Here is a 27,503-nt window from a genome sequence, read left to right on the forward strand (position 1 = left end):
AAGAACTTAAACATACACACACCCACTCACACAAGTACAAACAGATACACAAATACACACACTCACTCGTGTGTTCATGTGTGTTGTTGTCTGCAGGTACGTGACGTCCCTGGACACGGGCAGTCAGCCAATCACAGACGTCTTCCACTTCGTGGTCTTCGACGGCGACAACAACCGTCTTGACGACCAGATGTGCACCATCACCATCACCTCGTCACCACGGCAACCGCCCTCCGTCACCGTCCGTAGCGGCGTGAAGGTGAGGACCCCCCCCTGCAGGTGACAACATGCACTGAAACCCGTGTGCTTCCTCAGGTGCAGGAGGGAGGTCGAGTCCTGCTGTCCACCAATCACATCGTTGCGTCTGACCTGGACACGCCCCTGAAGGAGCTGCAGGTGTGGGTGGTCAGTCCTCCAAAGTTCGGCTTCATCGAGAACACGGGTGAGACACCTGTCCCTCACTGATGATGTCACGGACGAGACTGACACATCCCACCTGGTCCTGCAGGTGTAGCTGTGGGAGGGTCCAGGACTGTCACACCTGGCGCCTCCTTCTCTGTGGAGGACCTGATGTTGGACCGGATCTTCTACGTCCAGGACTCAAAGCAACACACAGACGCACAACAGGACGTGTTCAGCTTCTACATCAGTGATGGACACACTCAGACGGAGACCTTCAACCTGGAGGTCCACATCCAGGTGAGTGTGTGTGTCTGTGCGACAGTGTCACTGTTGTGTTGATGTGTGTCTGTGCGGCAGTGTCACTGTTGTGTTGATGTGTTTCTGTGCGGCAGTGTCACTGTTGTGTTGATGTGTGTCTGTGCGGCAGTGTCACTGTTGTGTTGATGTGTGTGACTGTGTAGCAGTGTCACTGTTGTGTTGAAGTGTTGTGTGTCTGTGCAGCAGTGTCACTGTTGTGTTGAAGTTAGTGTGTCTGTGCAGCAGTGTCACTCTTGTGTTGAAGTGTTGTGTGTCTGTGCAGCAGGGTCACTGTTGTGTTGAAGTTAGTGTGTCTGTGCGGCAGTGTCACTGTTGTGTTGATGTGTGTCTGTGCGGCAGTGTCACTGTTGTGTTGATGTGTGTCTGTGCGGCAGTGTCACTGTTGTGTTGATGTGTGTGACTGTGTAGCAGTGTCACTGTTGTGTTGAAGTGTTGTGTGTCTGTGCAGCAGTGTCACTGTTGTGTTGAAGTTAGTGTGTCTGTGCAGCAGTGTCACTCTTGTGTTGAAGTGTTGTGTGTCTGTGCAGCAGGGTCACTGTTGTGTTGAAGTTAGTGTGTCTGTGCGGCAGTGTCACTGTTGTGTTGATGTGTGTCTGTGCGGCAGTGTCACTGTTGTGTTGATGTGTGTCTGTGCGGCAGTGTCACTGTTGTGTTGATGTGTGTGACTGTGTAGCAGTGTCACTGTTGTGTTGAAGTGTTGTGTGTCTGTGCAGCAGTGTCACTGTTGTGTTGAAGTTAGTGTGTCTGTGCAGCAGTGTCACTCTTGTGTTGAAGTGTTGTGTGTCTGTGCAGCAGGGTCACTGTTGTGTTGAAGTTAGTGTGTCTGTGCAGCAGTGTCACTGTTGTGTTGAAGTGTTGTGTGTCTGTGCAGCAGGGTCACTGTTGTGTTGAAGTTAGTGTGTCTGTGCAGCAGTGTCACTGTTGTGTTGAAGTGTTGTGTGTCTGTGCAGCAGGGTCACTGTTGTGTTGAAGTGTTGTGTGTCTGTGCAGCAGTGTCACTGTTGTGTTGAAGTGTTGTGTGTCTGTGCAGCAGTGTCACTGTTGTGTTGAAGTTAGTGTGTCTGTGCAGCAGGGTCACTGTTGTGTTGAAGTGTTGTGTGTCTGTGCAGCAGTGTCACTGTTGTGTTGAAGTGTGGTGTGTCTGTGCAGCAGGGTCACTGTTGTGTTGAAGTGTTGTGTGTCTGTGCAGCAGTGTCACTGTTGTGTTGAAGTTAGTGTGTCTGTGCAGCAGTGTCACTGTTGTGTTGAAGTGTTGTGTGTCTGTGCAGCAGGGTCACTGTTGTGTTGAAGTTAGTGTGTCTGTGCAGCAGTGTCACTCTTGTGTTGAAGTGTTGTGTGTCTGTGCAGCAGGGTCACTGTTGTGTTGAAGTTAGTGTGTCTGTGCAGCAGTGTCACTGTTGTGTTGAAGTGTTGTGTGTCTGTGCAGCAGGGTCACTGTTGTGTTGAAGTTAGTGTGTCTGTGCAGCAGGGTCACTGTTGTGTTGAAGTGTTGTGTGTCTGTGCAGCAGGGTCAGGGTCAGGTGGAGCCGCTGGTGTCGGTCAGCAGCATCCATGTGGAGGAGAACTCTGGAGTCGTCATCACAAACTCGTCTCTCAACGTCCAGAACCACAAAACACCTGATAATGATGTTCTGTTCACAATTGTCAACACTCCTAGTTATGGTGAGTCACACATGTGAACAAAGACACACCAACACGTACATAAACACAATTACGCAGACACTCAAATATGTGCACAGACACACAGATGTTTACGAAGCAAAGACACACAAAACACATGTTCGCTAACACACAAACATTAACAAAGTCACAGACACGTCAACATTTATATAGTAGACATGTTCAGAGACACACAAACATGTACACAGTTAGACACATACACAGAAACGTATATACAAAGTCACACGGACAGAGAAACACAAACATGTACACACAGACAGGAACATGTTCACTTTCATACACGTAGACAAACACACATTTACAGAGGCACAAACAAGAACAAAAAAACACATGTACACAGACACACAAACATGTACACAGTCACAAGTACAGAGACAAAAGATTTACACAGTTACACACATGTATACAGACATGTATACAGACACACAAACATGTACACAGTCAGACGCACATACACAGAAACATATACACAGTCATAAGTACAGAGAAACACAAACACATACAAACATGTTCACTGTCACACACGTAGACAAACACACATTTACAGACACACAAACATACAAAACATTATGTACACAGGTCCTCCCAGGTGTTGTGTGTCAGTGAAATATTTTTGGTGTAGTTTTGTGAGTTGGTCTGTAGACGTCTCACTCCTGGTTCCTGCAGGAAAGCTGCGTCGGCGTCAGTTCTACTCTCAGCCGCTGCAGAACGGCCGAGTTCTCTCTCAGGGCTCCACCTTCACCTACCAAGATGTTCTGGACCAGCTGCTGGTCTACACGCCCGAGGCCATCGGCGGCGGTTCCGACGCGATGGATTTCACGCTGACCGACGGCACCTACAAACACACGGGCCGCCTGGAGTTCACGCTGCAGGAGAGGAGGAGCGAGGCCCCCAGGATGACGGTCAACAGGGGTCTGCAGCTGTCCGCAGGTACGAAGACGTCACACACCTGACCCACCTGAGGACTGAGGTCCCGTCATGTGGCTGCAGGGTCCTCGTCCAAGATTACGGAGCAGAACCTGAAGGGAACCGACCTGGACTCGGACGACCAGAAGCTGCAGTATATTATGACCTCTGACCCGCAGAGTGGACGCCTCCAGCTCAGCAGCAGTGGACGCTTGGACCACGTCTCTGTGGGCGGTCCGGTTCAGACCTTCAGCCAGGACCAAGTCAACAGAGGTGTTGCTTCTTGTTTGCGACTTCTTATTTCCCTCCTCCTCCTCCTCTGTCTCATCTTCTCCTCCTTCGTGTCCTCCAGGTCTCCTTCAGTACCATCACCAGAAGGGGGATCAGGGAGGAAGTTTGTGGTTTAAGTTTGACCTGGTGGACCCTGAAGGCAACAAGCTGCTGGACCAGACCTTCTTTATCAGCGTCATCGGTACGACCTGACCGGCTCAGGGACCCCCCGTAAACTCACTGCCTCCCTCACCAATGACCTTTGACCCTCTCCAGAGGACCACATGCCCCCCTCGGTGGTGGTCAACAAGGGTCTGGTTCTGGACGAGAATTCGGCGAAGAAGTTGACGACTCTGCAGCTGTCGTCCAGTGACCAGGACACTGAGCCCGGAGAGCTACAGTACCGGGTCACCAAGCAACCGGTGCTGGGACACCTGGAGCTCACCACCAGTCCAGGTGTGAACACACACTCATTTATACACACACCCCTACACAACACTCTCTCTAGGGTCTGTCTCTAAATTGTGTCATCATGTCTCAGGGACCAGGATCAGCTCCTTCACTCAGGCGGATCTGGCGTCTCGCAGTGTCCAGTACGTCCACAGCAGCGAGGAGGAGAAACATGCGGACCAGTTCTCCTTCATCGTGACCGACGGGACCAACGAGGTGACAACGTCTCCCGTGGATAAAGGTGTGGTCAAGGTGATCTCACCCATGACTTGCTGTCGCCCCCCTGCAGGTCGCTCAGACCTTCTACATCACCATCAGACCTGTGGACGACTCCCTGCCTCTGGTCCGGGTGCCTGGGATGAGGGTCCAGGAGGGTGTGAGGAAGACCATCACCGAGTTCGAGCTGAAGGCGACAGACAAAGACACTGAGGTCCAGAACCTTTCTTCTTCAGTAAGTTCTGGTACGCACGGACCCCGGCTCTGAATGTGTGACGTCATCACTCCAGGCCGAGTCCGTGGTCTTCACCGTGGTCCAGCCGCCTCGTCACGGAACCATCGAGCGGACGGGCAACGGTCAGCACTACCGTCAGACCGCCACTTTCACGATGGAGGACATCTACCAGAATCGGGTCAGCTACAACCACGACGGCTCCAACTCCCTGAAAGACCGCTTCACCTTCTCTGTGACGGACGGAACCAACACCCTGTTCATGGTGGAGGAGGACGACCGAGAGGTGTGTGTGTGTCGGTGTGTCGTTGTTGAAGTGTGTGTCAATTTGTAGATTTTGATCAGACTTTATCGACAGGTCGTCACAGCTGCTCCGCAAAAGTTCCAGATTGAGATTCTTCCGGTGGATGATGGAACTCCAAGGATCGTCACTAACCTGGGCTTGCAGTGGCTGGAGTACCTGGACCAGCAGGTGATTGGTGTGAACCTGGAGGGTGTCTCTGACTATGGTTCTGATATGGTGGTTCTTCAGGCGTCCAACCTGATCAGCAAGAAGGAGCTCCTGACAGTGGACCCAGACACGGATGACGGTCAGCTGGTGTACCAGGTGACCACGGAGCCCAAACTGGGCTTCCTGGAGAACACACTGAAGCCTGGTGCTCGGATCAGCTCCTTCACACAAGGTACTCGGGTGTTTTGAGAAAGTCGGGGCCCGGTTGACCAGTTCTTGTGTTCCAGCCGACATCAATCTGGGTGTGATCCGTTACGTTCTCCATAAGGAGAACCAACAGGAGACCTCGGACCTCTTCAAGTTCCTCGTGCAGGATAGTAAACCCAATGTCGTGAGCGACAACGTCTTCCACGTCCAGTGGTCACTCATCAGCTTCCAGCACCGCAGGTACCAAAACTTATGAGATCCTTAAAACCAAAACCTCTTCTGACCTCTGGTTCTGTTGCAGCTACAACGTGAGCGAGAAGTCCGGCACCGTGTCGGTGACGGTGAAGCGGACCGGAAACTTAAACCAGTATGCCATTGTTCTCTGCCGGACCGAGCCAGGCAGCGCCAAGTCCAGTAGTGGCAGCGGGTCCGGACCGGGTCAGCAAGACTATGTGGAATATGCCGGACAGGTGCAGCGCCAGACCCTCTTCCTGTTTAAATCAAAAAGCTTGAAGGTAATGTGGTACCTTGTGTCTCCAGGTCCAATTTGACGAACGCGAGGACACGAAGGTCTGCAGCATCGTCATCAACGACGACAGCGTCTTCGAGGGAGTCGAGAGCTTCACAGTGCAGCTCAGCATGCCCGTCTATGCTCTTCTGGGCGCCACCACGACTGCCACTGTCCACATCAATGACACCGAAGACGAGCCCAAGTTGACCTTCCAGCACAAGACCTTTCACGTCAACGAGAGCGCTGGAGTCCTGCAGGCAACTGTTCACAGGACAGGTAGATGACCAGCCCTTCCTGTTGAATCTCTCTTTACCTGTCTGTCTCTCTTCACCTGTCTGTTTCTCCTCACCTGTCTGTTTCTCCTCGTCTGTCTGTTTCTCTTGACCTGTCTGTCTCTCATCACCTGTCCGTCTCTCCTCACCTGTCTGTCTCTCCTTAAGTGTCCATCTCTTCTCACTTGTCTGTCTCTCCTTACCTGTCTGTCTCTACTCACCTGTCTGTCCTCACCTGTCTGTCTCTCCTCACCTGTCTGTCCTCACCTGTCTGTCTCTCCTCACCTGTCTGTCTCTCCTTAAGTGTCCATCTCTTCTCACTTGTCTGTCTCTCCTTACCTGTCTGTCTCTACTCACCTGTCTGTCCTCACCTGTTTGTCTCTCCTCACCTGCCTGTCTCTCCTCACCTGTCTGTCTCTCCTTAAGTGTCCATCTCTTCTAACTTGTCTGTCTCTCCTTACCTGTCTATCTCTACTCACTGGTCTGTCCTCACCTGTCTGTCTCTCCTCACCTGTCTGTCCTCACCTGCCTGTCTCTCTTTACCTGTCTGTCTCTCCTTAAGTGTCCATCTCTTTTCACTTGTCTGTCTCTCCTTACCTGTATTTCTCTACTCACCTGTCTGTCTCTCCTTACCTGTCTGTTTCTCTTTACCTTTTTGTCTCTCATTACCTGTCTGTCTCTTCTTACCTTTTTGTCTCTACTTACCTGTCTAACCCTTCTAATCTGTCTGTCTCAGCTCACCTGTTTGACCCCCTTTACGTGTCTGTCTCTCCTGTTTTTTTTCCTCACCTTTCCCTCTGTAATCATCTCCCTGTCTGTCTCTCCTCACCTGTCTCTTTGTTTGCTCAGGTGACACCTCCAGCACAGTGTCTGCTATCTGCTACACTGAGTCCCGGACAGCCAGGGGCAGCAGCCTTCAGGCTCTGGAATCGGGCTCGGACTACAAGAGTCGGGGGATGAGCGAGGACAGCCGAGTCGTGTTCAGGCCCGGGGTCAGCACCAGCACCTGCGACGTGACCCTGGTGGACGACAGCGAGTACGAAGTGTCTGAGGAGTTCCAGCTGCTGTTGTCGGACGCTTCCGAAGACGCCCGCCTCGGGGAGGTCACGGTGGCCCGGGTCGTGATCGACGGACCCAACGACGCCTCAACGGTCTCGCTGGGGAACCTTACGTACACCTTCAGTGAAGACTCGGGTATGTACGGCGCTGACGCAACCAGAGGGGAGATGGAGATGTAACCATGTGTGCTATCCAGGAACTGTGGAGATCCCGGTGATGCGTCACGGCAGCGATCTCTCCTCGACAGCGTCCGTCTGGTGTGCCACTAGACCTACCGATCCTCCGTCCGCCAGTCCAGGCGTGGACTTCATTCCAAGTTCCAAGAAGATTACCTTCACACCAGGAAAGACTCTAGAGGTCAGTTAGTTTGTGAGGCACAACTAGACGACTCCGGCGCCCCCTGCTGTCCACTTATATTCTCCAACTCAAACAGATATGCAGCCTGACCATCCTGGATGACGTCCAAAACCCAACCATCGAGGGATCAGAGTCCTTCCTGGTCTTCCTCACCTCTCCTCAAGGAGCCGTTCTTCATGAGCCACACGAGGCCTCGGTCACCATCAGTGACACCTTCCTCGACAGTAGGTCCCGCACAAGGACCCCCAGCACCCGTCCGTCTCCACACACCTGTCTCTCTCCCTAGTTCCCAGCATGCAGTTCGAGAAGACGTCCTACACGGTGAAGGAGAGAGACGGCATTCTCCACGTACCAGTCATCAGAACAGGCGACTTGTCCGTCCAGTCGTCGGTCCGCTGCTACACACGGACGATGTCGGCGCTCGTGATGGACGACTTCGAGGAGCGCCGGAACGCGGACGAGTCCAGGATCACGTTCCTGCCGGGCGAGAAGGTGAGACGGCAGCAGGCTGCAGGTGTCGAATAAATGACACCAGCTTCTGTGCGCAGGTGAAGAACTGCAGCGTCAGTGTGCACGACGACTCCGTCTTCGAGCCTCGCGAGGAGTTCCAGCTGCACCTGGGAACGCCTCTGGGGAACCACTGGAGCGGCGCGATGGTGGGCGCCAACGACGTCGTGACCATAACGATCAGCAACGATGAAGACGGTGAGTGTGCGTCGTATCGGTGAATCCACGTCACCTTAAACTCTTCTCCGTCCTACAGCGCCCACCATTCAGTTCCAGCAGTCGTCCTACCAGGTCCGAGAGCCGCCGGGTCCAGACGGAGTGGAGGTGTTAAACATTCGTGTCAACCGTCACGGCGACCTGGACCGTACCTCCAAGATCCGCTGCAGCACCCGGGATGGCTCAGCTCAGTCAGGGGTGGACTACAACCCCAAGAGCCGAGTGCTGAAGTTCACACCGGGTTAGAATCAGAACCTTTTTTTTTAATTCCACTGAAAGCTGATGAGTGACTAAAGTATGTTATGGTTCTGGACTGCGGTCAGGTCTGGACCACATCCTGTTCCCAGTTGAGATTCTGTCCAACGAGGACCGGGAGTGGCACGAGTCCTTCACGCTGGTGCTCGGGCCCGATGACCCGGTGGAGGCAGTTCTTGGAGAGATCACCACGGCGACCGTCACCATTCTGGATCAGGAAGCAGCAGGCAGTCTTATCCTCCCAGCAACCCCCATCGTAAGACCCCCCACCAGTCCGCAGACCGAGATCAGATCAAGACACCGTTGTGCTCCTCAGGTTGTCTCTCTGGCAGACTACGACCATGTCCAAGAAGTGACCAAGGAGGGCAGTAAGAAGAGCCCGTCACCGGGATACCCACTTGTTTGCGTGACCCCCTGTGACCCCCACTATCCTAAGTTCTCGGTGATGAAGGAGCATTGTGAGGAGGCGGGCATCAATCAGACTCAGGTCCACTTCTCCTGGGAGGTGGCAGCACCGACCGACTCTAACGGAGCTCGCTCCCCATTCGAAACGGTGACAGACAGGACACCATTCACCAGTGTCAACCACAAGGTGAGGCGGCCCGGTTCTGTTGGTCCGAAGCTTCAGCTGACCCATGTGTGTGTCTGTGAATAAGGTTCTGGACAGCATCTACTTCAGCCGGCGTTTCCAAGTGCGCTGTGTGGCTCAGGCCCGCGACAAGGCGGGCCACCTGGGCACGCCACTGAGGAGCAACATCGCCATCATCGGCACCGAGGGCTCCATCTGCCACACGCCCGTCACCACGGGGACGGCCCGCGGGTTCCAGGCTCAGTCCTTCATCGCCACGCTCAAGTACCTGGACGTCAAACACAAGCAGCATCCGAACAGGATCCACATCTCGGTGCAGGTGCCGCACCAGGACGGCATGCTGCCGCTGGTGTCCACCATGCCGCTACATAACCTCCACTTCCTGCTGTCGGAGTCAATCTACCGACAGCAGCATGTCTGCTCCAACCTGGTGGCCCTGAAGGACCTGAAGGACCTTTCTGGTAACACAGATTTAAACCGGCAACTTCATAGGCTCCTTCATCCGACAAGTTACTTGATGAAGGTACTTTTCTTCCTCAGGGTCTGGCTTTCTGGACGACATGTCATATGATCAGATATCTCTGGGACCGGGCTTCGATCGTCCCTACCAGTTCAATGGTCAGGTCCGGGAGCCCAAGACCCTGCAGCTGTACCAGCACCTGAACCTTAAGAGCTGCATCTGGACCTTTGACGCCTTCTACGATATGACGGAGCTCATTGACGTCTGCGGTGGTTCAGTCACAGCAGACTTCCAGGTGCGTGACCCTCACCCGTGCTCTCCATCCATCCACACATGCTTCATGTCCTCTTCCGATGAAGGTCCGGGACTCCGCCCAGTCTTTCCTGACGGTCCAAGTGCCGCTCTACGTGTCCTACATCTACGTGACGGCGCCGCGAGGCTGGGCCTCTCTAGAGCACCACACTGAGATGGAGTTCTCCTTCTTTTACGACACTGTTCTGTGGAGGACCGGTGAGTGTGTTTCTGTGTGTGTGTGTGTGTGTGTGTGTGTGTGTGTGTGTGTCTGTGCACATGTATTTGTTTTTGTATTTGACATGTGTGTGGGTATTTGTATGTGGGTAGAAAACATGTTTCTATATTTAAGTTGTTCTATGTGTGTATATACAGTATATATATATATATATATATATATATATATATATATAGGTTTGTGTATGTACATGTGTATATATTTGATTTGTGTCTGTGTGTTTATTTATACATGTGTATTTGTTTACATTTGAGTGTGTGTGTGCAGCCACCTTACTTATCCTCACTGTGTGTATTTGTATATTTACGTGGTTATGTGTATATATACTGGGTATTGTTTTCGTATGTACATGTGTATATATTTGATTTGTCTCTGTGTGTTTATTTATATATGTGTATTTGTTTGTGCCTGTGTGTATTTGTTTACATGTGAGTGTGTGTGTGTATTTATTTATATGTATGTATTGGGATGTGTGTGTGCACATGTATTTGTTTGTGTATATTTACATGTGCGTGTGTGTATATATATTTATTTATATATATATATATATATATATATATATTTTCTGTTTGTGTATGTACATGTGTATATATTTGATTTGTGCCCGTGTGTCTATTTATATATGAGTGTTTGTTTACATGTGAGTGTGTGTGTGTATTTATTTATATGTATGTATGTGGATGTGTGTGTCCAAATGTATTTGTTTGTGTATAGTAACATGTCTGTATGTATTTATTTATATTTACGTATGTGTGTGTATGTGTGCATCCACCTTACTTAACGTCACTGTATGTATTTGTATGTGTATAAATATATATGTTTATTTATTTATGTGCTATATATCTATATCTATATATATATAGGTATATAGATATGTATATAGTGTTTATGTATGTACATGTGTATCAATTTTATTTGTGTGTGTGTTTATTTATATATGTGTATTTGTGTGTGTGTGTGTGTGTGAGCAGGCATCCAGACGGACAGCGTGCTCTCGGCTCGACTTCAGATCATCAGGATCTTCATCAGAGAAGATGGAAGACTCGTCATCGAGTTCAAGACTCACGCCAAGTTCAGAGGTGAGATCACATGACCCGAGGCTCCTGTCAGCAGAATAAACATGTCCCTCGTCTTCTCCCCGCAGGTCAGTTCGTCCCTGAACATCACACGCTGCCGGGTCACAAGTCCCACCTGATGGTGCCGGATCACCTCGGAGGCATGGAGTTCCACCTACAGCTGCTGTGGAGCGCTCAGACCTTCGACTCGCCGTACCAGTTATGGCGGGCCACGAGCTCCTACAGCAGGTCTGGCTGCTTGACCCACCTTTAAATCCGGTAGATCCGGTCTGACCATGCTGTCGTGTCTACAGGAAAGACTACTCCGGCGAGTACATGGTCTTCCTCGTACCCTGCACCGTGCAGCCCACGCAGCCTTGGGTGGAACCGGGAGAAAAGCAGTTGTCCTGTACGGCTCACGCCCCAGAAAGGTACCAAACCCTCATCAGTCCCCTTTGTTTTCTGTTTGAAACTAAAGTCTTCTGGTCCAGGTTCCTGCTGCCGATCGCCTTCCAACAGACCAATCGCCCGGTGCCGGTGGTCTACTCCCTCAACACGGAGTTCCAGCTGTGCAACAACGACAAGGTCTTCATGATGGACCCGGCCAGTGCCGACGTCTCCATGAACGAGATGGACTACAAGGGGGCCTTCTCCATGGGTACGGCCCGGAGCACGGTTGGACCGAGAGAGTCCGATTAATGACGATGTTTGTCCCCCCTAAAAACCCGCAGGTCAAACGCTGTACGGGCGGGTCCTGTGGAATCCGGACCAGAACCTGAACTCTGCGTACCGGCTGCAGCTGGAGAAGGTCTACCTGTGTACGGGTCGGGACGGCTACGTTCCTTTCTTCGACCCGACGGGCACGCTTTACAACGAGGGCCCTCAGTACGGCTGCATCCAGCCCAACAAACACCTGAAGCACAGATTCCTGCTGCTGGTACTGACCACATTCCCACCACATTCCAGTGTCAAATACTTCTAGTTACTGAACACGCCTTACTGATGGTGTCAACAAAACAGTGAACTCATGATGCTTGTACACACAGAGCTCTTCAGCCACGGATCATTAGTTAGAGGTGAAAAAATAAATGTTCACTATAAGTGGATTTTGTAGAAAGCTGAGGACGTAACACCCGCAATAAATGTGAGACCACTTTTCACAAACAAGTGTTTACACAAAAACATAAAACAGGAAACATGAAACTGTTGTTGTGACTCGACAAACATGGAAAGTTTTGCCAGATCAACAATCTTTGTTTGATTGTCAAATATTAACTTGTCAATTTCTGGGCGTCGCTGCCGATAGAGACTCACCCAGAGCGACTCCTGACCTGGATCTTGAGACTACCAGTACAAACACCCGGCTAGCTGGGAAAGTCTTACATGGAAGTTCCATCAGTTCCATCCGAATATTGAATGGTTGAAATAAACCATTTTTTATGTAATCTTACGTATTTTTTATTGAGTTGTTTTTTTCGAAATAGTTGATTTTAATAATTTATGTTAAAAGCTTGAATGACAGTTAAAATCATGTTTTCAACAGTAATTAATTATATGAATATTAATATTATATTAAGTTTGACTTTAGTTATTGTCTGGTAGCATTATTATAACATTTTAATATAGATGTAAGGATATAAATAAATAAAAATGTAATTTAGACAATTTATCTGTGAATAATTACAATGAAAATATGAAATTAAAAAAATGAATTCATATAGAAAATATTCAAATTCTTTAATTTAATCATAAAAAATACTAAAAAACATTAAATAAATACATAAATAAAATGAAAGTTTAATTTTAGGATTTCATGTTAAAATCTACGACGAAATATTCTGATGGCACTGATATACTTCCATAGTCTAAACCAGTGAGTGGGTGCAGGATATTGTTCTGACCAAACATGACACTTTACTCAATCAGGTGCCTGTCTATTGTAATCATTTGATTGACAGCTGGTTGGTGAAACCGTAACCTCTGGTTTGATTTAAAAAAAAAACATCAACTCTGACCTTAACTAGATCAATTAACGTTTGGTCTAAACCGTTGTTTACTCTGCAGGACCGTAAACAACCGGACGTGTGCGACCAGTACTTCCACGACGTTCCCTTCCAGGCCCACTTCGCGTCCGACGTCCCGGAGCTGCACGTGGTGGCGGCCATGCCCGGCGTGGACGGCTTCACCATGAAGGTGGACGCCCTGTACAAGGTCAGTGTGTGGAGCTGTGAGGCCGCAGTGGGTCGGTGTGTTTTCCTGACCCCCGGACTCTCTCTTGACAGGTGGAGGCGGGACACCAGTGGTACCTGCAGGTCATCTACGTCATCAGTCCCGAGTCCAGGTCCGGTCCGAGGATCCAGCGCTCCGTCACGGCCGAGCTCAGTCGCCCCCGGCGCGACCTGGTGGACGTCAGCGGGCGCCTGACGCTGGACGAGTCGCTCATCTACGACAACGAGGGCGACCAGGTGAAGAACGGCACCAACATGAAGTCGCTCCGTCTGCAGGTGGCGCCGTCCGCCTCCTACCGCGCCCACACGGGGGGCCACGTGGGCGCCGGCGTGGCCGCCGTGGGCCTGCTGGTCCTGGCACTGCTGGCCGGCTGCTTCCTGTTCCGCCGCCGGCGCCGCCGAGCGGCAGGCGGCGCCAAGTCGTACGAGGAGTACCCGCTCAACACCACCGTGTGCCTGGACAAGAGCCTGGAGAAGAAGTTCGGCGCCGTCAGGAACGTCAACCTGCTGCACAAGGAGACCAAGGTCAAGCAGGTCAACCTGCAGGTCAAAGTTCACAACAATCTGAGCGAGGGCACCGAGGTGTGACCATTGATCGCCGCTGAATAACTTATTTTTTACTCCAAATTTCAAGAAAAGTTTGTACCAAGTGTATTTTTCTACGTGGACTCGCTACCTCGAGTCAAACACTGGAGACTCACACGAGTCACATGACTGCGGTCGAGTCACATGACTGCGGTCGAGTCACATGACTGCGGTCGAGTCACATGACTGCGGTCGAGTCACTGGAGTCAAACCAGCAAAGCAGCATTCAAATGTATTTACATGGAGAAGCAGGAAGTGTCTCTGCAGCGCGTTCAGTCAAAAGTCCTTTCAGAATAAGAGCCTAAGAACCTGCTGTATGATTGTCTGATCCGACTGAAGCACATCCGGATCAGAACCGACTTCTCACCTCACAGTTTGTGTGCGACATGTTGTTGTGTCGACTGGTTTCAAGTGTGTTTTTTAAGTTTCAAATAAACTCACAAACGACACAGTGTCTGTTTCCTGCTGCCCTGTGAGTGTGTGTGTGTGTGTGTGTGTGTGTGTGTGTGTGTGTGTGTGTGTGTGTGTGTGTGTGTGTGTGTGTGTGTGTGTGTGTGTGTGTGTTTGTGTGTGTGTGTGTGTGTGTGTGTGTGTGTGCGTGCGTCAGAGTGTGCTGGCGTTTTTCTGTGGGCGTCTCCGTGTGCTCGGCTGCACCTGTCGGGCGTAGTCTCTGTTCCGGTTCGGCAGGTGTCTCCAGCTCAGGTGAGTGTCGCTGCAGTTGCTCTTCCACAGGAGTTGTCGTCACATTGTGTTTCTGGAGTCTTGAACGACTGTGACACTCTTGTGTAGCTCCTGTTGTCGTCGTCTTCCTCTGTGAACGTTTGCGACTCATCTCTGTTCCTTCCAACAGTTGCATCATCATGTCACTCTGGGTAAGAAGCGTTTTTTTTCATGTGTTCATTTCTCTGCATTGATGATGTTTTATTCTCCGTCAGGACGACCTCAATTGTCTCTACGACGATGACTGTGTAAGTCCATTCACTCGTTCATTTATTCACTCATGAAGTAGAGACTGCATTCATTTATTGGTTCATTCAGTTCTGTACTTTGTTCCTTGATGAGTTTCATCCATTCATAATTTATTCTATTCCACTTTAACCCTTTCACATTCAAAACAACTTTAAAGCAAGATACTTTATTCATCCCTTTATTATTGCTGTTTTCTATTCATTCATCCACTCATTACATACATACTGCATTCATTCATTTGTTCATTCCTCTCAGCTCAATGAGTTTCATCCATTCATTATTAATTCTGTACGACCTTAACCTTTAACACTCAAAACAACGAAAAAACATATTCATCCCTTCATTTCTTGTTGTACTTTATATTTATAATTCATTTATTCACTTGAATGAATTCAGAAAGAATTTCATCTATGCAGGATTTATCCTGTCAAATGTTAACCCTTCCACACTTAAACCAGCGTAATAATAAGAAACTTTATTCATCCATTCATTGTTTCCTGTTCTACTTTTAATTACTTCATACTTTCATCAAGTAGGGACAGGATTCATTTGTTCGTTCATTCATCTTCTTACTTTGACTATGTTCATGAATGTGTTTCATCCATTCATTATTATTATTATTATTATATTCGAGTTCTATCATTTCACGCTCAAAACAAGACTAGAAACGTTATTCATCCATTCATTATTTGCTGTTGAACTTTCTATTCATTCATTCTATCGCTCTGTTTGGGAGGTGAAGACTAGAGAAATTCATGTTTGTTGAAGGTGAAGCAATGAATTATAGACACAAGTTCTCTGGGGATGAACGAGTGAATGTTCAGGTTTTGTTGTAGGATCACGGAGACAGGGCGAGCATCCACCCTCCTTCCACCTTCGACCCCAAACAGGACGCGGCGGACTTGAAGAAGGCCCTCGACGGATTTGGTAAAATTCACCCGTTCATCGTCCGAGACTCGCCCCGTTGACTCGACTCGTTTTCAGGCACCGATGAGAAGAGTTTGGTGTCGATCCTGACGCAGAGGAGCAACGCTCAGAGGCAGCTCATCCAAGAGACGTACAAGAGGGAGTACGACCAGGTCCGAGTCGACGCTCATGACTGATGACTGGATGAATGTGTGTGTGTGTGTGTGTGTGTGTGTACTCAGTTGTGTGTCTCCACAGTGTCTGCTGGACGACGTGAAGAGCGACACCAGAGGAGACCTGGGCGACCTGATGGAGGGGCTGTTGTATCCTCATGCCATGTTCGACTTTCAGGAGTTCCTGAAGGCCGTGGAGGTCAGAGGTCTCCCTCTCATCCATCCTTCATTCACATCGACCTCTGACCTCTGACCTCTGCCATTTCAGGGGGCGGGCACCAAAGAACACCTGTTGACGGAGATCTTCGCCCCCAAAACCAACGCTGAGATCCGAGCGCTCGCCGAAGTCCATCTGGAAGGTGGAGACTCGTCCAGATGTGACGACTCGTCCAGATGTGACGACTCGTCCGAGCCCTGTAGTGACTCGTGTGCTCCTCAGAGACGGGGAAGTCGCTGACTCACCGGTTGAAGAAGGAAGTCTCCGGGGACTTCGGGGACGCTCTGCTGATCCTGGCCGAGGGCGAGAGAGACGAGTCACCCGCGGACGCTCGGCAGGCCAAAGAAGACGCTCAGGTGACTCGAACTGACTCCATGACTCGTGACTGGTCTCGTCGTTTGTGACTCGATTCAATGACTTGTCAAGTTTGATCACTTTACTGCAAAAGGAGTGAGACCTGAGCGACTCGTTGCTGTACGGACTCAATGACTGACTCTTACCTAAGCTAAGTGACTCGAGTCGTTAAAGTGACTCGTGTCTCAGGTCCTGTACGAGGCTGGAGAGAAGAAGTGGGGAACCGACGAGTCCAAGTTCATCGACATCCTCTGTCGCAAGAGCATCCCTCAGCTGCGTAAAAGTAGGCTCCTCCTCCTCCTCTTCTTGTTCTTCCTTCCCCTCTTCTTATACTTCTTCTTCCTTTCATTCTTATTCTTATTCTTATTCTTATTCTCATTTGTTCCTCCTCTTCCTTTACTTCTTTCTCCCTTCCGTCCTATTCTTTTTCCCCTTCCTCTTTTTGTTACTCCTCTTACTCTTTCTTTTCACACTTCCTTTTCTTATTCTTCCTCCCATTCCTATAGTTCTTCTTCCTCCATTTTCTCTTCTTCCTTTTCTTCTTCTTCTTCCTCCCATCCTTCTTGATTTTCTTCTTCCTCTTTTACTTCCGCCTCTTTCTTTTCTTCTTCCTCATCTCCTCCCACGTTCCTATTCTTCTTATTCCTGCTATTCTTCTTCATTCTCCCCTTTTCCTCTTCCTATTCTCCTCTTCTTTTCCATCTTAATATTATTATTTTCTCTTCTTCCTATTCTTCTTCGTATCCTTTTCTATTCTTCATCCAGCTCTTCCTCTTATTTTACTTATTCTTCCTCTTCTTGCACCTCTCTTTCTTCTTCTCCCTCATCCTATTCTTCTTCCTCTTCTTCTTCTTTCTGCTTTTCTTCTCTCCTTCATCTGGATGTGTTCTCTCCTCAGCTCTGCTGGAGTATAAGGAACTGAGCGATAAGACTCTTCAGGAGACCATCGAGTCAGAGATGAGGGGGGACCTGGAGGAGCTGATGGTCAGCGTGGGTCAGTGTCTTCGGTCCGGACTCGTGCCGACAACCTCTGACTCGGCGTTTGTTGTGTTGCAGTGAAGTGTGTGAAGAACAAGCCGGCGTACTTCGCCGAGAGGCTGCACGACAGCATGAAGGTCAGCTGAACCTCCTCGCTCTGGCCTGCAGGGGGAGCCGACATCCAGTCTAACTCGATGGTTCTGTTCAGGGCGGAGGAACCTGCGAGGTCAGTCTGATCCGGGTCATGGTGAACCGGTCTGAAGTGGACATGCTCGACATCCGGACCCAGTTCAAGAAGCTGTACGACGAGTCGCTGCACCATTACATCAAGGTCAGTTTGTCTGATGTGACATCATCATTGTGTGACATCATCATCAGTGTGTGACATCATCATAATCAGTGTGTGACATCATCATCATCAGTGTGAGTTTGAGTGTGTGTCGACTTGTTCTCCTGCAGTCTGACCTGAGCGGGGAACTCCAGAATGGTATCCTGGCTCTGTGCGGCGGAGACGACGACTAGCTGTCCACTGACTCTCGTGGTCGGGCGCCGCCTGGTGGCGTGCAGAGGAAGTGACGTCTCACATTAACACAACCGATGACTTGACCATTGAAAGCCTAGGTTTTGTTGTTTTTGTCATTCATAAAGACGTCAACTCTTCACCGCCTCAACTTGTCTGTTTCTCAGGTCACGTGACCTTAAATGATCGGGGTTTTTTTTTACTTTGTGACCCTCAACAGTCGCGACTAGAGTTCCTGTCACTGAAGATGTTGTGTCCTCAGCTGACACGACAAATAAACACAAAGTAGACCAAAAAGTTCGTTGATGAGCAAGAACACGTTTTTGGTCTACTTTGACATACATACATACATGCAGCATCTCCGCCCCCTGCTGGTCTGAAGACAATTCTGTAGATTTTAAAGTAACTATTTCTTTGTGATGAGTCTCCACTGTCCACTATAGATTTATGTCCCCTATGGAATACCAGGAGGATCATAATTAGTTAATAAAAAAGTGTTTGGAGATAGAGAATCCAAAGGAAAAGAAGTAACAGTATATATTGAAATACGCAGAAACGTTTATATGGCTTTTAGGAAATAAATGCATGCATAAATGCGTGTATCCACCTTATATTCCGTGTTTTTTAAAAAGAAAATTACCTACAACTCTTTTACAAAATAGTATTTTTGCTCATCTTCTATTACCCTTACACATTTATCATGTATTTATTTTCCAACAGCAATATAGTGTATTCATACACATTTAAACGTATTTCAGTATATATTTTTACTTATTTTCCTCCGGATGTCTTATTTTATAAACTATTTATGGCGCTCACGGTATTCCATAGTCAACAGCGCCCCCTGTGATGTTGACTGGATCGCATTTGAACCCGTGAAGCAAACCAAGCTCTGTGACGTCACCGAACAACAAACTAAATTTCCATCTCTGACAAAGACAAAAAACGGCAATAATAAAAAAATATCTCTTACAAAGTCGCTCGTTCAATCCACAGCGATGCTCTGTGACTCAAAATAGCAGGATTATGTGAAAATAATATTCTCGAAAATCGACATAATCTAATCATCGACGACTGTATCAGATCCAGTTCATTTAACTAAATATAACAGACATAATCTGGTGATCAATCACAATATAATCTGTTTTCAACTGCACGTCCCTGCAGATTATTAATCTGAGTCACCTGTCGATGACCATCAGATTATTGGTGACATGAAAAAATATATACTTTTTCATTATTATTGTTATTATCTCTATATTCGTCATAATCTGGATTAAATAATCCCAACGATCAATAACGCGAGGAGCTTCTAAGTGGGAGGGACGGTTGACTTTTAATCTCTTTATTCGCAAACATCATCAATGTTGCTTCTGTCGCCCCCTGTTGGCGGCACATGTGTAAAACGTTTCAATACAAAAAAACTTTACAAAAATAGAAAAAAGATTTAGTTTCTCCTCAGAATAAATACTCGCTGACCTGAGGCGACTGGATGTGACGAAAGCACCGACGGTCCGTCACTCCAGTTTATATATTAAATGTTGAATATGGCTGATATAAAATATACGTTTAATAAAAATGATATATTTCAGTCCTGAAGTCGTCCTGACGTTTTCTACTCCGACCGAAGCCTCTGTGTGGGATTACAGATCTTTCAGCTTCTTCAGACATGAAGTTCGTGACGATGCGTTCAGGCGCTTCAGTAAAGGGACAACTCTCCTCTCAAGAGACCCATCGACTCGTCCCAGCGGAGTCTTCCCAGTTGCTCGTCCCAGAACGTCCGTGTGGGCGTCGCCGTGTTGATGTGGACGCCAGCGAGCCGCGGTGAAGATGATGATGATGATGATGATGATGATGATGAAGGTCCAGGGTGAGTCGGTACTACCGGCAGGCGCAGGACTCCACCGTCATGTTGGGGTACACCTTCAACACCACGTTCTTGTCCTCGTCGAAGAACAGGATGCTGAGCGACGACATCTTCTCCGGGACGCAGCACGGCTCCGGCACGCCGGCGACCACGCCCACCGCACGCACGATGCTCTGGATCGTCGCGTGATTGGACGGCCTGAGAGCCTGCACAGTTCAATTCAGTTTGTTACTACATGTAGACCAGTACTGATGATTGTTCTTGGAGGTAAATAACTATTTATATGCACTTGAACATCACAAGTGAAGCACGTCAGTGGCATCAGAATATTGTTATTTAAACATTTAAATTATTGATAGATTGAATTTCTTTAATTGAAATTCTTTACGGCATTTAATTATTCAAACAACTGAATTCAGTGTTTATTAATATGTATTTAACAATTTAATAAAATAACATGTATATTAAATCTTGAAGGTTTTTTAGTTTTTGTTTTTTTTATTAATTTTGAATAATTTAATCAAACATTTAAAATATTTGTTTATTGAAAAGGTACCTTTTTATATTAATAATGTATTTTAAAAAAAATCGAATATTATTTAAATAATTTGATTTTCTTTTACAGATTTATTACAATAATACAATAATTTAAACATCTTTTTAAAAATGTACAACCTTTTGCATTCAATGTAAAATGTTGGTATCATAGTATAAAAGTGCCACCAGACAATACCAACAGAGTACAGAGAAAATATATTAATTCATAATTTAAATTAGAATTTAAAACACTATGTGTGAAAAAAAATCATTCATTTTGAAAATTTTTAGATTTTTTTATTCAATTGTTAAGAAAAAAAATCAACCTTTTAATATAGAAATGATACCAAAAAATGAAAATGAACTGCTAAAAAAAATATTTAAGGGAAAAATACCGGGTTTTAACATTAAAAATATATAAATGATAAATATGTAACCATTTTGATATACTTTATATTATTGATGTCATTACAGCAACATTATGTAGTAATACTTCATCTTCATCGTCTTCAAGTACATTCATTCATTCATATGTTTTGCTCAGAGATAAATGTTTATAAACAGCTTGAATGAATGTCCTTGTGAGGACAAATAAACATACGTTTAAAGCGACACGAAAGAAAATCAACTTCAATGATTACGATGTTTCCAAATAACTGACATTTAAACTGATTTTTCAAGTCTATCTGACGTTTACTTGTCGTCTCATCTTGTGTATCCTACAACTTCAATTTGGTAGGTGGTCATAATGTTAAGGCAGGTCTCACCTTGGCCATGGGGAACTGGCAAGACCCGGAGCAGTAGAAGGCGTCAAAGGACTTGGGCGAGATGATCCACTCGCTCCACCCGATGTCGGCGAAGTCCACCTTCAGGTAGCGCCGTGCGCAGCTGCGCGGCTGGTTGAGCTGCTTCTTGCGAGCCCTTCGGATCGTCTGCTCGTCGAATTGCAGCAGCGCCATCTTCTGGCGCTGATTCTTGCGCGGCTTCTTCCGAGCCCGCCGGGCCGGCTTGTTGTCGAAGGGCTCGTACGGACCGGCCTCGTCCCAGCCGGTGGCCTCGTACGGGTACTCGGGTCCCGGCAGCTCGTTGTTCTGCAGGGGCATCAGTACGTCCACGGAGCGACGGCGGCGACGCTGCGGCGCCGAGTCGTTCCGCGGCTGATGTTTGTGGAAGCTTTGTAAAACTTTGTCTCCAGACAGCGGGTGGCGCCGCAGAGTTGTCACGACATTCTCTGCGCGAGATATGGCGGAGTCGTTGGCGTAGACCAGGATGTACGGCGGGTGCTCCTCCAGAACCTCCGTCCACGGACCCCTCGGCTCCACTTCCAGAGCGATGACCAGTCGGTCCTGGTGCTGGGCCCGGTTCACCATCCTGGTGATGTCTTTCCACTGCCAAGAGACCCGGTGGGCCGTCGGCGACACGTTGACCTGGATCTGACCCAGAGTCTGCATCCGTTGGTCCGCTGGCCCGGAGCAGGACAGGACCAACCGGACCCGAGCCTGGAGGCCGTGGCGTCCGCAGACGCGAGCCCCGGGACAGGCCCCGGTGTAGAAGTGGAGCGTGGCGGACAGAACCTCCTCGGACCGGGTCAGCGAGGTCAGGTTGAAGAGCAGCCTCTGGTGGACGGAACCTGCAAACACAATCGTGACAAACGTCAAAAACACACATAACCTTTGAGTGAGTCTGAAGTGTGAGTCTAGTTGTGAGGAGGTTTTACTCTCGGGTGGTTCTGGACTGTTTTCAAGTAAATACGTTCATCAAAACAGAACCTCTGTCGTAACTACGCGCGTCCGCCAGGAGGCGCTGCAGCCTCAGAGTGAAGCGGACAAAGTTTGATCTGAAACGTTGCATCTGTTTGTTTATCGATGTGTGGAGTCTGTGAGCAGGTGTGACCCTCAGAGTCGCTCAGATTATGACGTCACAAAGGTGTCGGATTATCGAGCAGGTGTAATCCAGGAGGTTCGGAACCGTCTCAGCACAGATGAGTTCGAACGCAGTCAAAACCCTAGAAGTCTGACTTTTCGCGTGATTTAAAGTGACCCCGAATAATACGAACCCGCGTGCGCCTGGAAGCTCCGGACCGTGTTCCCGTCCCTGAAGCCGAACCCGGCTCGGTTGTACTTGGAGTAGAGCGTCCGCATGTGTTCCGTCACCGCGTCCAGCTGCCGCGTCAGGTCCGCGCGGGCGCCGAACCCGTGCAGGTTCCGGCAGGAGGTCAAGAAGGTCCAGCTGGTCAACAGCGAGACCAGCGCCGAGCGGAGCGACATGATGAGAAGAACCATCACCTGAGACTGAGCCCGGGAGAGAGGGAGGGAGAGAGGGAGGGAGAGAGGGAGCGAGGGAGGGAGAGAGAGAAGGAGGTAGGGAGGGAGGGAGGGAGGAGAGATGGAGAGAGGGAGGGAGGGGTGATGGGCAGGGAGGAGAGAGGGAGTGCGAGGGGGAGGGAGGGAGGAGAGAACACGAGTCTAAGGATCCAGAACAAGAACCCGAGGTTGTTTCTTCTGTTTTTGACAAGTCTGTGTGTAGTGAGTCATCTTTGTGTAGTGACTCAAATTGAGTGGTGTGACTCATTCATGTTAGGAGAGTCACTTCTGTGTTGGGTAGTGAGTCTTTTTTATAGTAATTGCATTCAGTGACTCGTTTGTGTAGTGACTCCTTTTTGTGTGAACAGTTTGTTTGGACAGTTTGATTCACTGTTTCACTACTCATTGTGTTGAAATACTGGATCAAGTGGCACCTGTTAAATCGAACTTGAAAATTCAGAAAAATGGATTGGACAAATGAAGATCTCCTGAGTCTGAAGAGACTTTGTCGAAAGACTGAGTGTCTCTGGAAGTCCACTAAACTTGAGGTGCACAGACTTCACCTCATGGATCTGATGTTTTCTTACAATGAAATGGTAGAAACTGCAAGATCTGATTACATCAGAAAACTGGTAGCAGCAAATAAGAAAAAACACAATGTGTTGTTTGACAAGATTAATTCTCTCATGTCTCCTGCTCCTCAAATCACGCCTGTCTTCTGTGAAGCTGACAGCAATGCATTGTTGAGATTTTTCATTGACAAAATTAAATTGATCAAAGACAAAATCTCTCCCCCTTTGTTTGGAACCCCTTCTGTCTCTGAGCCCCTCTCCTCCTCTTGGTCTTCCTTCACTGCTGTATCCTTGGGTGATATTTCGCCACCAGTGAACAAGATGAAACCCCCCTCTTGCTCAGATGACATCCTTCCTTGTAGGCTTTTTATCAAAGTATTTGATGTAATTGGCCCCTGGGTTACCAATATGGTGAACATCTCCCTTTCCACAGGGGTTTTTCCCAATGCATTTAAACATGCTAGTGTGGAGACTCTGCTCAAAAAGGCCAGGCTTAGACCCAACTGACCTCAGCATTTTAGCCTATTTCTAAGCTCCCTTTCTTGTCCAAGATCTTGGAGAAGGTGGTGTCTGAACAGCTGTCTTTGTTCCCGGATCAGAGCGACATCCATGAGAAGTTTCAGTCTGGCTTCCGTAAACATCACTCTACGGAGACAGCTTTATTGAAAGTGTCCAGTGACATCATGATGTCGGCTGACTCGGGTAAATTCACTGCTCTGGTTCTCTTGGGTCTGTCCTCAGTCTTTGACACAGTTGATCACCAGATCCTGCTAAGAAGACTGAGGGATGAAGTGGGACTGTCTGGGTCTGTGTTAGAATGGTTCTCATCTTACCTTTCTGGGCGCAGTCTTAGTGTATCTGCCAATCAAATGAGGTCTGAGTGAGTTGTGTGGAGTCCCTCAAGGTTCTGTTCTGGGTCCTTTATTGTTTTTTCTGTACTTGATTCCCCTGGGTAAAATCATTCAGAGATTTCCTGATGTTTCTTATCACATTTTTGCTGATGACATCCAGCTCTACTGCTCTTTTGATGCAACTGAGCCCCAGAGGTTCAACAGCTTAGTCGATTGTTTGCTAGAAATCAAACAATGAGTGAAAACACTTTGCAGCTAAATGTGGACAAAACTGAAACTCTGGTGATTGCTCCTGATGATACGGTTCCAGGGTTGAGTCAGTACTTGGGTGACTTAAGTCAGTCAGTCAAACTGAGCCTGAGAAACCTGGGTGTTGTATTTGATAAAGATATGTCTCTTGTTCAACACTGCAGGAAACTGACCAGAAACTGTTTCCTTCAACTGAGAAAAATCTCTTTGTTTCTTCTCGCCTGGACTATTGCAACAGTTTATTTTCATGTCTTAACAAGAAGGAGGTGTCTCGCCTGCAGTTGATTCAGAACTCTGCAGCGAGAATTCTGACCCGCTCCACTAGAAGAACTCACATTTCTCCGATCCTTAAAACTCTTCACTGGCTTCCAGTTTCTTTCAGAATCAACTTTAAAATTCTGGTTCTTACTTTCAGAGCTATTCATGGTCAGACTCCTCCTTACATCAGTGATCTGATCCAGCCTTACACCCCAGCTCGGGCTCTGAGGTCTGTGGATCAGAATCTACTGATGGTTCCTCGCACACGGTTTAAGGACCAGAGGAGAGAAATCCTTCCAGGCTGTTGCTCCTAAGCTTTGGAACGATCTTCCTCTCTCTTTGCGCTTGATAGAGTCTACTAACTCCTTCAAGAAACATCTTAAGACGTTTTTATTTGTTCAGGCTTTTCCTTGATTTTCTGGAACTCCTGTTGTGTTATCAGTTTTATCTTGATCTTTAAAATATATACTTTATTGAGTATTGTTTTGATTGTTTAAGCGCTTTGTGACCCTGGTCTGGAAAAGCTCTATACAAATAAAAATTACTTACTTACTTACTTACTTACTTTTTGCCCAGTGATTCATCTATGACCCGTTTTTTGTGTAACGACTCATTTTTGTGTATTTTGTTTAGCAATTCGTCTTTGTGTAGTTACTAATCTTAGTGTAGCAAATATTTTTTGTGAAGAGACTTGTTTTTTTGTGGAACGACTCATCTTTGTGGGGTGAATCATATTTTTTTTAGTGAATCTTTTTTGTGTAGTGCCTCGTTTTTTATTGTGATTCATCTATGCATCTTTTTGTGCAAAGACTCCTATGTGTAGTGAAACATTTTTTATTATTAACTCTTTGTGTGTAGGGCTTCATCTTTGTGTGTAGGGATTCATCTTTGTGTGTAGCGATTCATCTTTGTGTGTAGGGATTCATCTTTGTGTGTAGGGATTCATCTTTGTGTGTAGCGATTCATCTTTGTGTGTAGGGATTCATCTTTGTGTGTAGCGATTCATCTTTGTGTGTAGCGATTCATCTTTGTGTGCAGGGATTCATCTTTGTGTGTAGCGATTCATCTTTGTGTGTAGCGATTCATCTTTGTGTGTAGGGATTCATCTTTGTGTGTAGGGATTCATCTTTGTGTGCAGGGATTCATCTTTGTGTGTAGGGATTCATCTTTGTGTGTAGGGCTTCATCTTTGTGTGTAGCGTTTCATCTTTGTGTGTAGCGATTCATCTTTGTGTGCAGGGATTCATCTTTGTATGTAGCGTTTCATCTTTGTGTGTAGTGTTCATCTTTGTGTGTAGTGATTCATCTTTGTGTGTAACGATTCATCTTTGTGTGTAGGGATTCATCTTTGTGTGTAGCGATTCATCTTTGTGTGTAGGGATTCATCTTTGTGTGTAGGGCTTCATCTTTGTGTGTAGCGTTTCATCTTTGTGTGTAGCGATTCATCTTTGTGTGCAGGGATTCATCTTTGTATGTAGCGTTTCATCTTTGTGTGTAGTGTTCATCTTTGTGTGTAGTGATTCATCTTTGTGTGTAACGATTCATCTTTGTGTGTAGTGTTCATCTTTGTGTGTAGCGATTCATCTTTGTGTGTAGCGATTCATCTTTGTGTGTAGGGATTCATCTTTGTGTGTAGCGTTTCATCTTTGTGTGTAGGGATTCATCTTTGTGTGTAGCGATTCATCTTTGTGTGTAGGGATTCATCTTTGTGTGTAGTGTTCATCTTTGTGTGTAGCGATTCATCTTTGTGTGTAGGGATTCATCTTTGTGTGTAGCGATTCATCTTTGTGTGTAGGGCTTCATCTTTGTGTGTAGGGATTCATCTTTGTGTGTAGCGTTTCATCTTTGTGTGTAGGGATTCATCTTTGTGTGTAGGGCTTCATCTTTGTGTGTAGCGTTTCATCTTTGTGTGTAGGGCTTCATCTTTGTGTGTAGTGTTCATCTTTGTATGTAGCGTTTCATCTTTGTGTGTAGCAATTCATCTTTGTGTGTAGTGTTCATCTTTGTGTGTAGCGATTCATCTTTGTGTGTAACGATTCATCTTTGTGTGTAGTGTTCATCTTTGTGTGTAGTGTTCATCTTTGTGTGTAGTGTTCATCTTTGTGTGTAGCGATTCATCTTTGTGTGTAGCACTTCATCTTTGTGTGTAGCGCTTCATCTTTGTGTATAGCAATTCATCTTTGTGTAGTGTTCATCTTTGTGTGTAGCGATTCATCTTTGTGTGTAACGATTCATCTTTGTGTGTAGTGTTCATCTTTGTGTGTAGTGTTCATCTTTGTGTGTAGTGTTCATCTTTGTGTGTAGCGCTTCATCTTTGTGTATAGCAATTCATCTTTGTCTTGTAGCGATTCATCTTTGTGTGTAGCACTTCATCTTTGTGTGTAGCGCTTCATCTTTGTGTATAGCAATTCATCTTTGTGTGTAGTGTTCATCTTTGTGTGTAGCGATTCATCTTTGTGTGTAACGATTCATCTTTGTGTGTAGTGTTCATCTTTGTGTGTAGTGTTCATCTTTGTGTGTAGTGTTCATCTTTGTGTGTAGCGATTCATCTTTGTGTGTAGCGTTCATCTTTGTGTGTAGCGATTCATCTTTGTGTGTAGCGATTCATCTTTGTGTGTAGCGATTCATCTTTGTGTGTAGCGTTCATCTTTGTGTGTAGCGATTCATCTTTGTGTGTAGCGTTCATCTTTGTGTGTAACGATTCATCTTTGTGTGTAACGATTCATCTTTGTGTGTAGCGTTCATCTTTGTGTAGTGACTTCTCCTGGTCTACTGAATCATATGTCAATCTTCCTAACAAATCATTCCTGGTGAAGCTCATGTGAGTCTGTGACGTCATCGAGCTTCAGTCTGGAACATGAAACTTGGTGAAGAAGCAGGATTTGTTTGGAGAAACAAGTCGACAAACAAACAACCGACTCGTTTATTTACGAGGAAGAGTTCTGGTCTGGTGGACGCTCCACCCGGTGCCGCCCAGATGTTCTGATACCCATGA

At 47.3% G+C, this 27,503-nt stretch overlaps 3 protein-coding genes across 3 annotated transcripts in view; 2 read left to right on the plus strand and 1 right to left on the minus strand.

The window, feature by feature from the left end:
* fras1 (Fraser extracellular matrix complex subunit 1) overlaps window positions 1-14,197 on the plus strand; it is a 43,690-nt gene extending 29,493 nt beyond the window's left edge. The window contains exons 39-72 of the mRNA XM_087790316.1: window positions 97-259; window positions 316-442; window positions 509-699; window positions 2,226-2,382; window positions 3,067-3,330; window positions 3,391-3,579; window positions 3,659-3,778; window positions 3,853-4,032; window positions 4,118-4,242; window positions 4,316-4,456; window positions 4,533-4,760; window positions 4,833-4,946; window positions 5,007-5,157; window positions 5,213-5,372; window positions 5,434-5,602; window positions 5,673-5,919; window positions 6,765-7,109; window positions 7,171-7,331; window positions 7,408-7,555; window positions 7,618-7,823; window positions 7,880-8,036; window positions 8,095-8,295; window positions 8,378-8,565; window positions 8,626-8,901; window positions 8,966-9,359; window positions 9,439-9,653; window positions 9,718-9,868; window positions 10,859-10,966; window positions 11,032-11,191; window positions 11,257-11,373; window positions 11,434-11,600; window positions 11,674-11,879; window positions 13,007-13,153; window positions 13,225-14,197. Of these exons, the coding sequence (XP_087646442.1) occupies window positions 97-259; window positions 316-442; window positions 509-699; window positions 2,226-2,382; window positions 3,067-3,330; window positions 3,391-3,579; window positions 3,659-3,778; window positions 3,853-4,032; window positions 4,118-4,242; window positions 4,316-4,456; window positions 4,533-4,760; window positions 4,833-4,946; window positions 5,007-5,157; window positions 5,213-5,372; window positions 5,434-5,602; window positions 5,673-5,919; window positions 6,765-7,109; window positions 7,171-7,331; window positions 7,408-7,555; window positions 7,618-7,823; window positions 7,880-8,036; window positions 8,095-8,295; window positions 8,378-8,565; window positions 8,626-8,901; window positions 8,966-9,359; window positions 9,439-9,653; window positions 9,718-9,868; window positions 10,859-10,966; window positions 11,032-11,191; window positions 11,257-11,373; window positions 11,434-11,600; window positions 11,674-11,879; window positions 13,007-13,153; window positions 13,225-13,758 (6,607 nt within the window). The 3' untranslated portion in view covers window positions 13,759-14,197. The remainder of the gene's footprint in view (window positions 1-96; window positions 260-315; window positions 443-508; window positions 700-2,225; window positions 2,383-3,066; window positions 3,331-3,390; window positions 3,580-3,658; window positions 3,779-3,852; window positions 4,033-4,117; window positions 4,243-4,315; window positions 4,457-4,532; window positions 4,761-4,832; window positions 4,947-5,006; window positions 5,158-5,212; window positions 5,373-5,433; window positions 5,603-5,672; window positions 5,920-6,764; window positions 7,110-7,170; window positions 7,332-7,407; window positions 7,556-7,617; window positions 7,824-7,879; window positions 8,037-8,094; window positions 8,296-8,377; window positions 8,566-8,625; window positions 8,902-8,965; window positions 9,360-9,438; window positions 9,654-9,717; window positions 9,869-10,858; window positions 10,967-11,031; window positions 11,192-11,256; window positions 11,374-11,433; window positions 11,601-11,673; window positions 11,880-13,006; window positions 13,154-13,224) is intronic.
* Window positions 14,198-14,433: 236 nt separating this feature from the next.
* Window positions 14,434-18,012, plus strand: anxa3a (annexin A3a). The gene is made up of 13 exons (XM_087790652.1): window positions 14,434-14,457; window positions 14,545-14,627; window positions 14,691-14,723; window positions 15,561-15,651; window positions 15,709-15,803; window positions 15,889-16,002; window positions 16,072-16,162; window positions 16,243-16,376; window positions 16,564-16,657; window positions 17,273-17,368; window positions 17,431-17,489; window positions 17,561-17,683; window positions 17,812-18,012. Exons 2-13 carry the CDS (start codon window positions 14,616-14,618, stop codon window positions 17,872-17,874), a joined length of 1,005 nt encoding a protein of 334 aa, XP_087646778.1. The 5' UTR covers window positions 14,434-14,457; window positions 14,545-14,615; the 3' UTR covers window positions 17,875-18,012.
* Window positions 18,013-19,201: 1,189 nt separating this feature from the next.
* On the minus strand, window positions 19,202-22,621 carry bmp3 (bone morphogenetic protein 3). The gene is made up of 3 exons (XM_087790366.1): window positions 22,333-22,621; window positions 21,044-21,906; window positions 19,202-19,945 (listed from the first exon to the last, which is right to left on the minus strand). Exons 1-3 carry the CDS (start codon window positions 22,556-22,558, stop codon window positions 19,754-19,756), a joined length of 1,281 nt encoding a protein of 426 aa, XP_087646492.1. The 5' UTR covers window positions 22,559-22,621; the 3' UTR covers window positions 19,202-19,753.
* Window positions 22,622-27,503: the final 4,882 nt, after the last annotated feature.

The sequence above is a fragment of the Callionymus lyra genome, chromosome 1, assembly GCF_982586985.1.
Source record: "Callionymus lyra chromosome 1, fCalLyr1.hap1.1, whole genome shotgun sequence".
Taxonomy (NCBI): Eukaryota; Metazoa; Chordata; class Actinopteri; order Syngnathiformes; family Callionymidae; genus Callionymus; species Callionymus lyra.

Bases quoted from the DNA above. Each gene is read 5' to 3' on its own strand.
- anxa3a (XM_087790652.1), top strand. The intron at 14,724-15,560 runs GTAAGTCCATTC...GTTTTGTTGTAG, and splicing joins GTCTCTACGACGATGACTGT to GATCACGGAGACAGGGCGAG. The intron at 16,003-16,071 runs GTCAGAGGTCTC...CTGCCATTTCAG, and splicing joins AGTTCCTGAAGGCCGTGGAG to GGGGCGGGCACCAAAGAACA.
- bmp3 (XM_087790366.1), bottom strand. From the start codon at position 22,558: ATGGTTCTTCTCATCATGTCGCTCCGCTCGGCGCTGGTCTCGCTGTTG. The intron at 21,907-22,332 runs GTTCGTATTATT...TTGTGTTTGCAG, and splicing joins GAGCTTCCAGGCGCACGCGG to GTTCCGTCCACCAGAGGCTG. The intron at 19,946-21,043 runs GTGAGACCTGCC...TGAACTGTGCAG, and splicing joins GCCAGTTCCCCATGGCCAAG to GCTCTCAGGCCGTCCAATCA.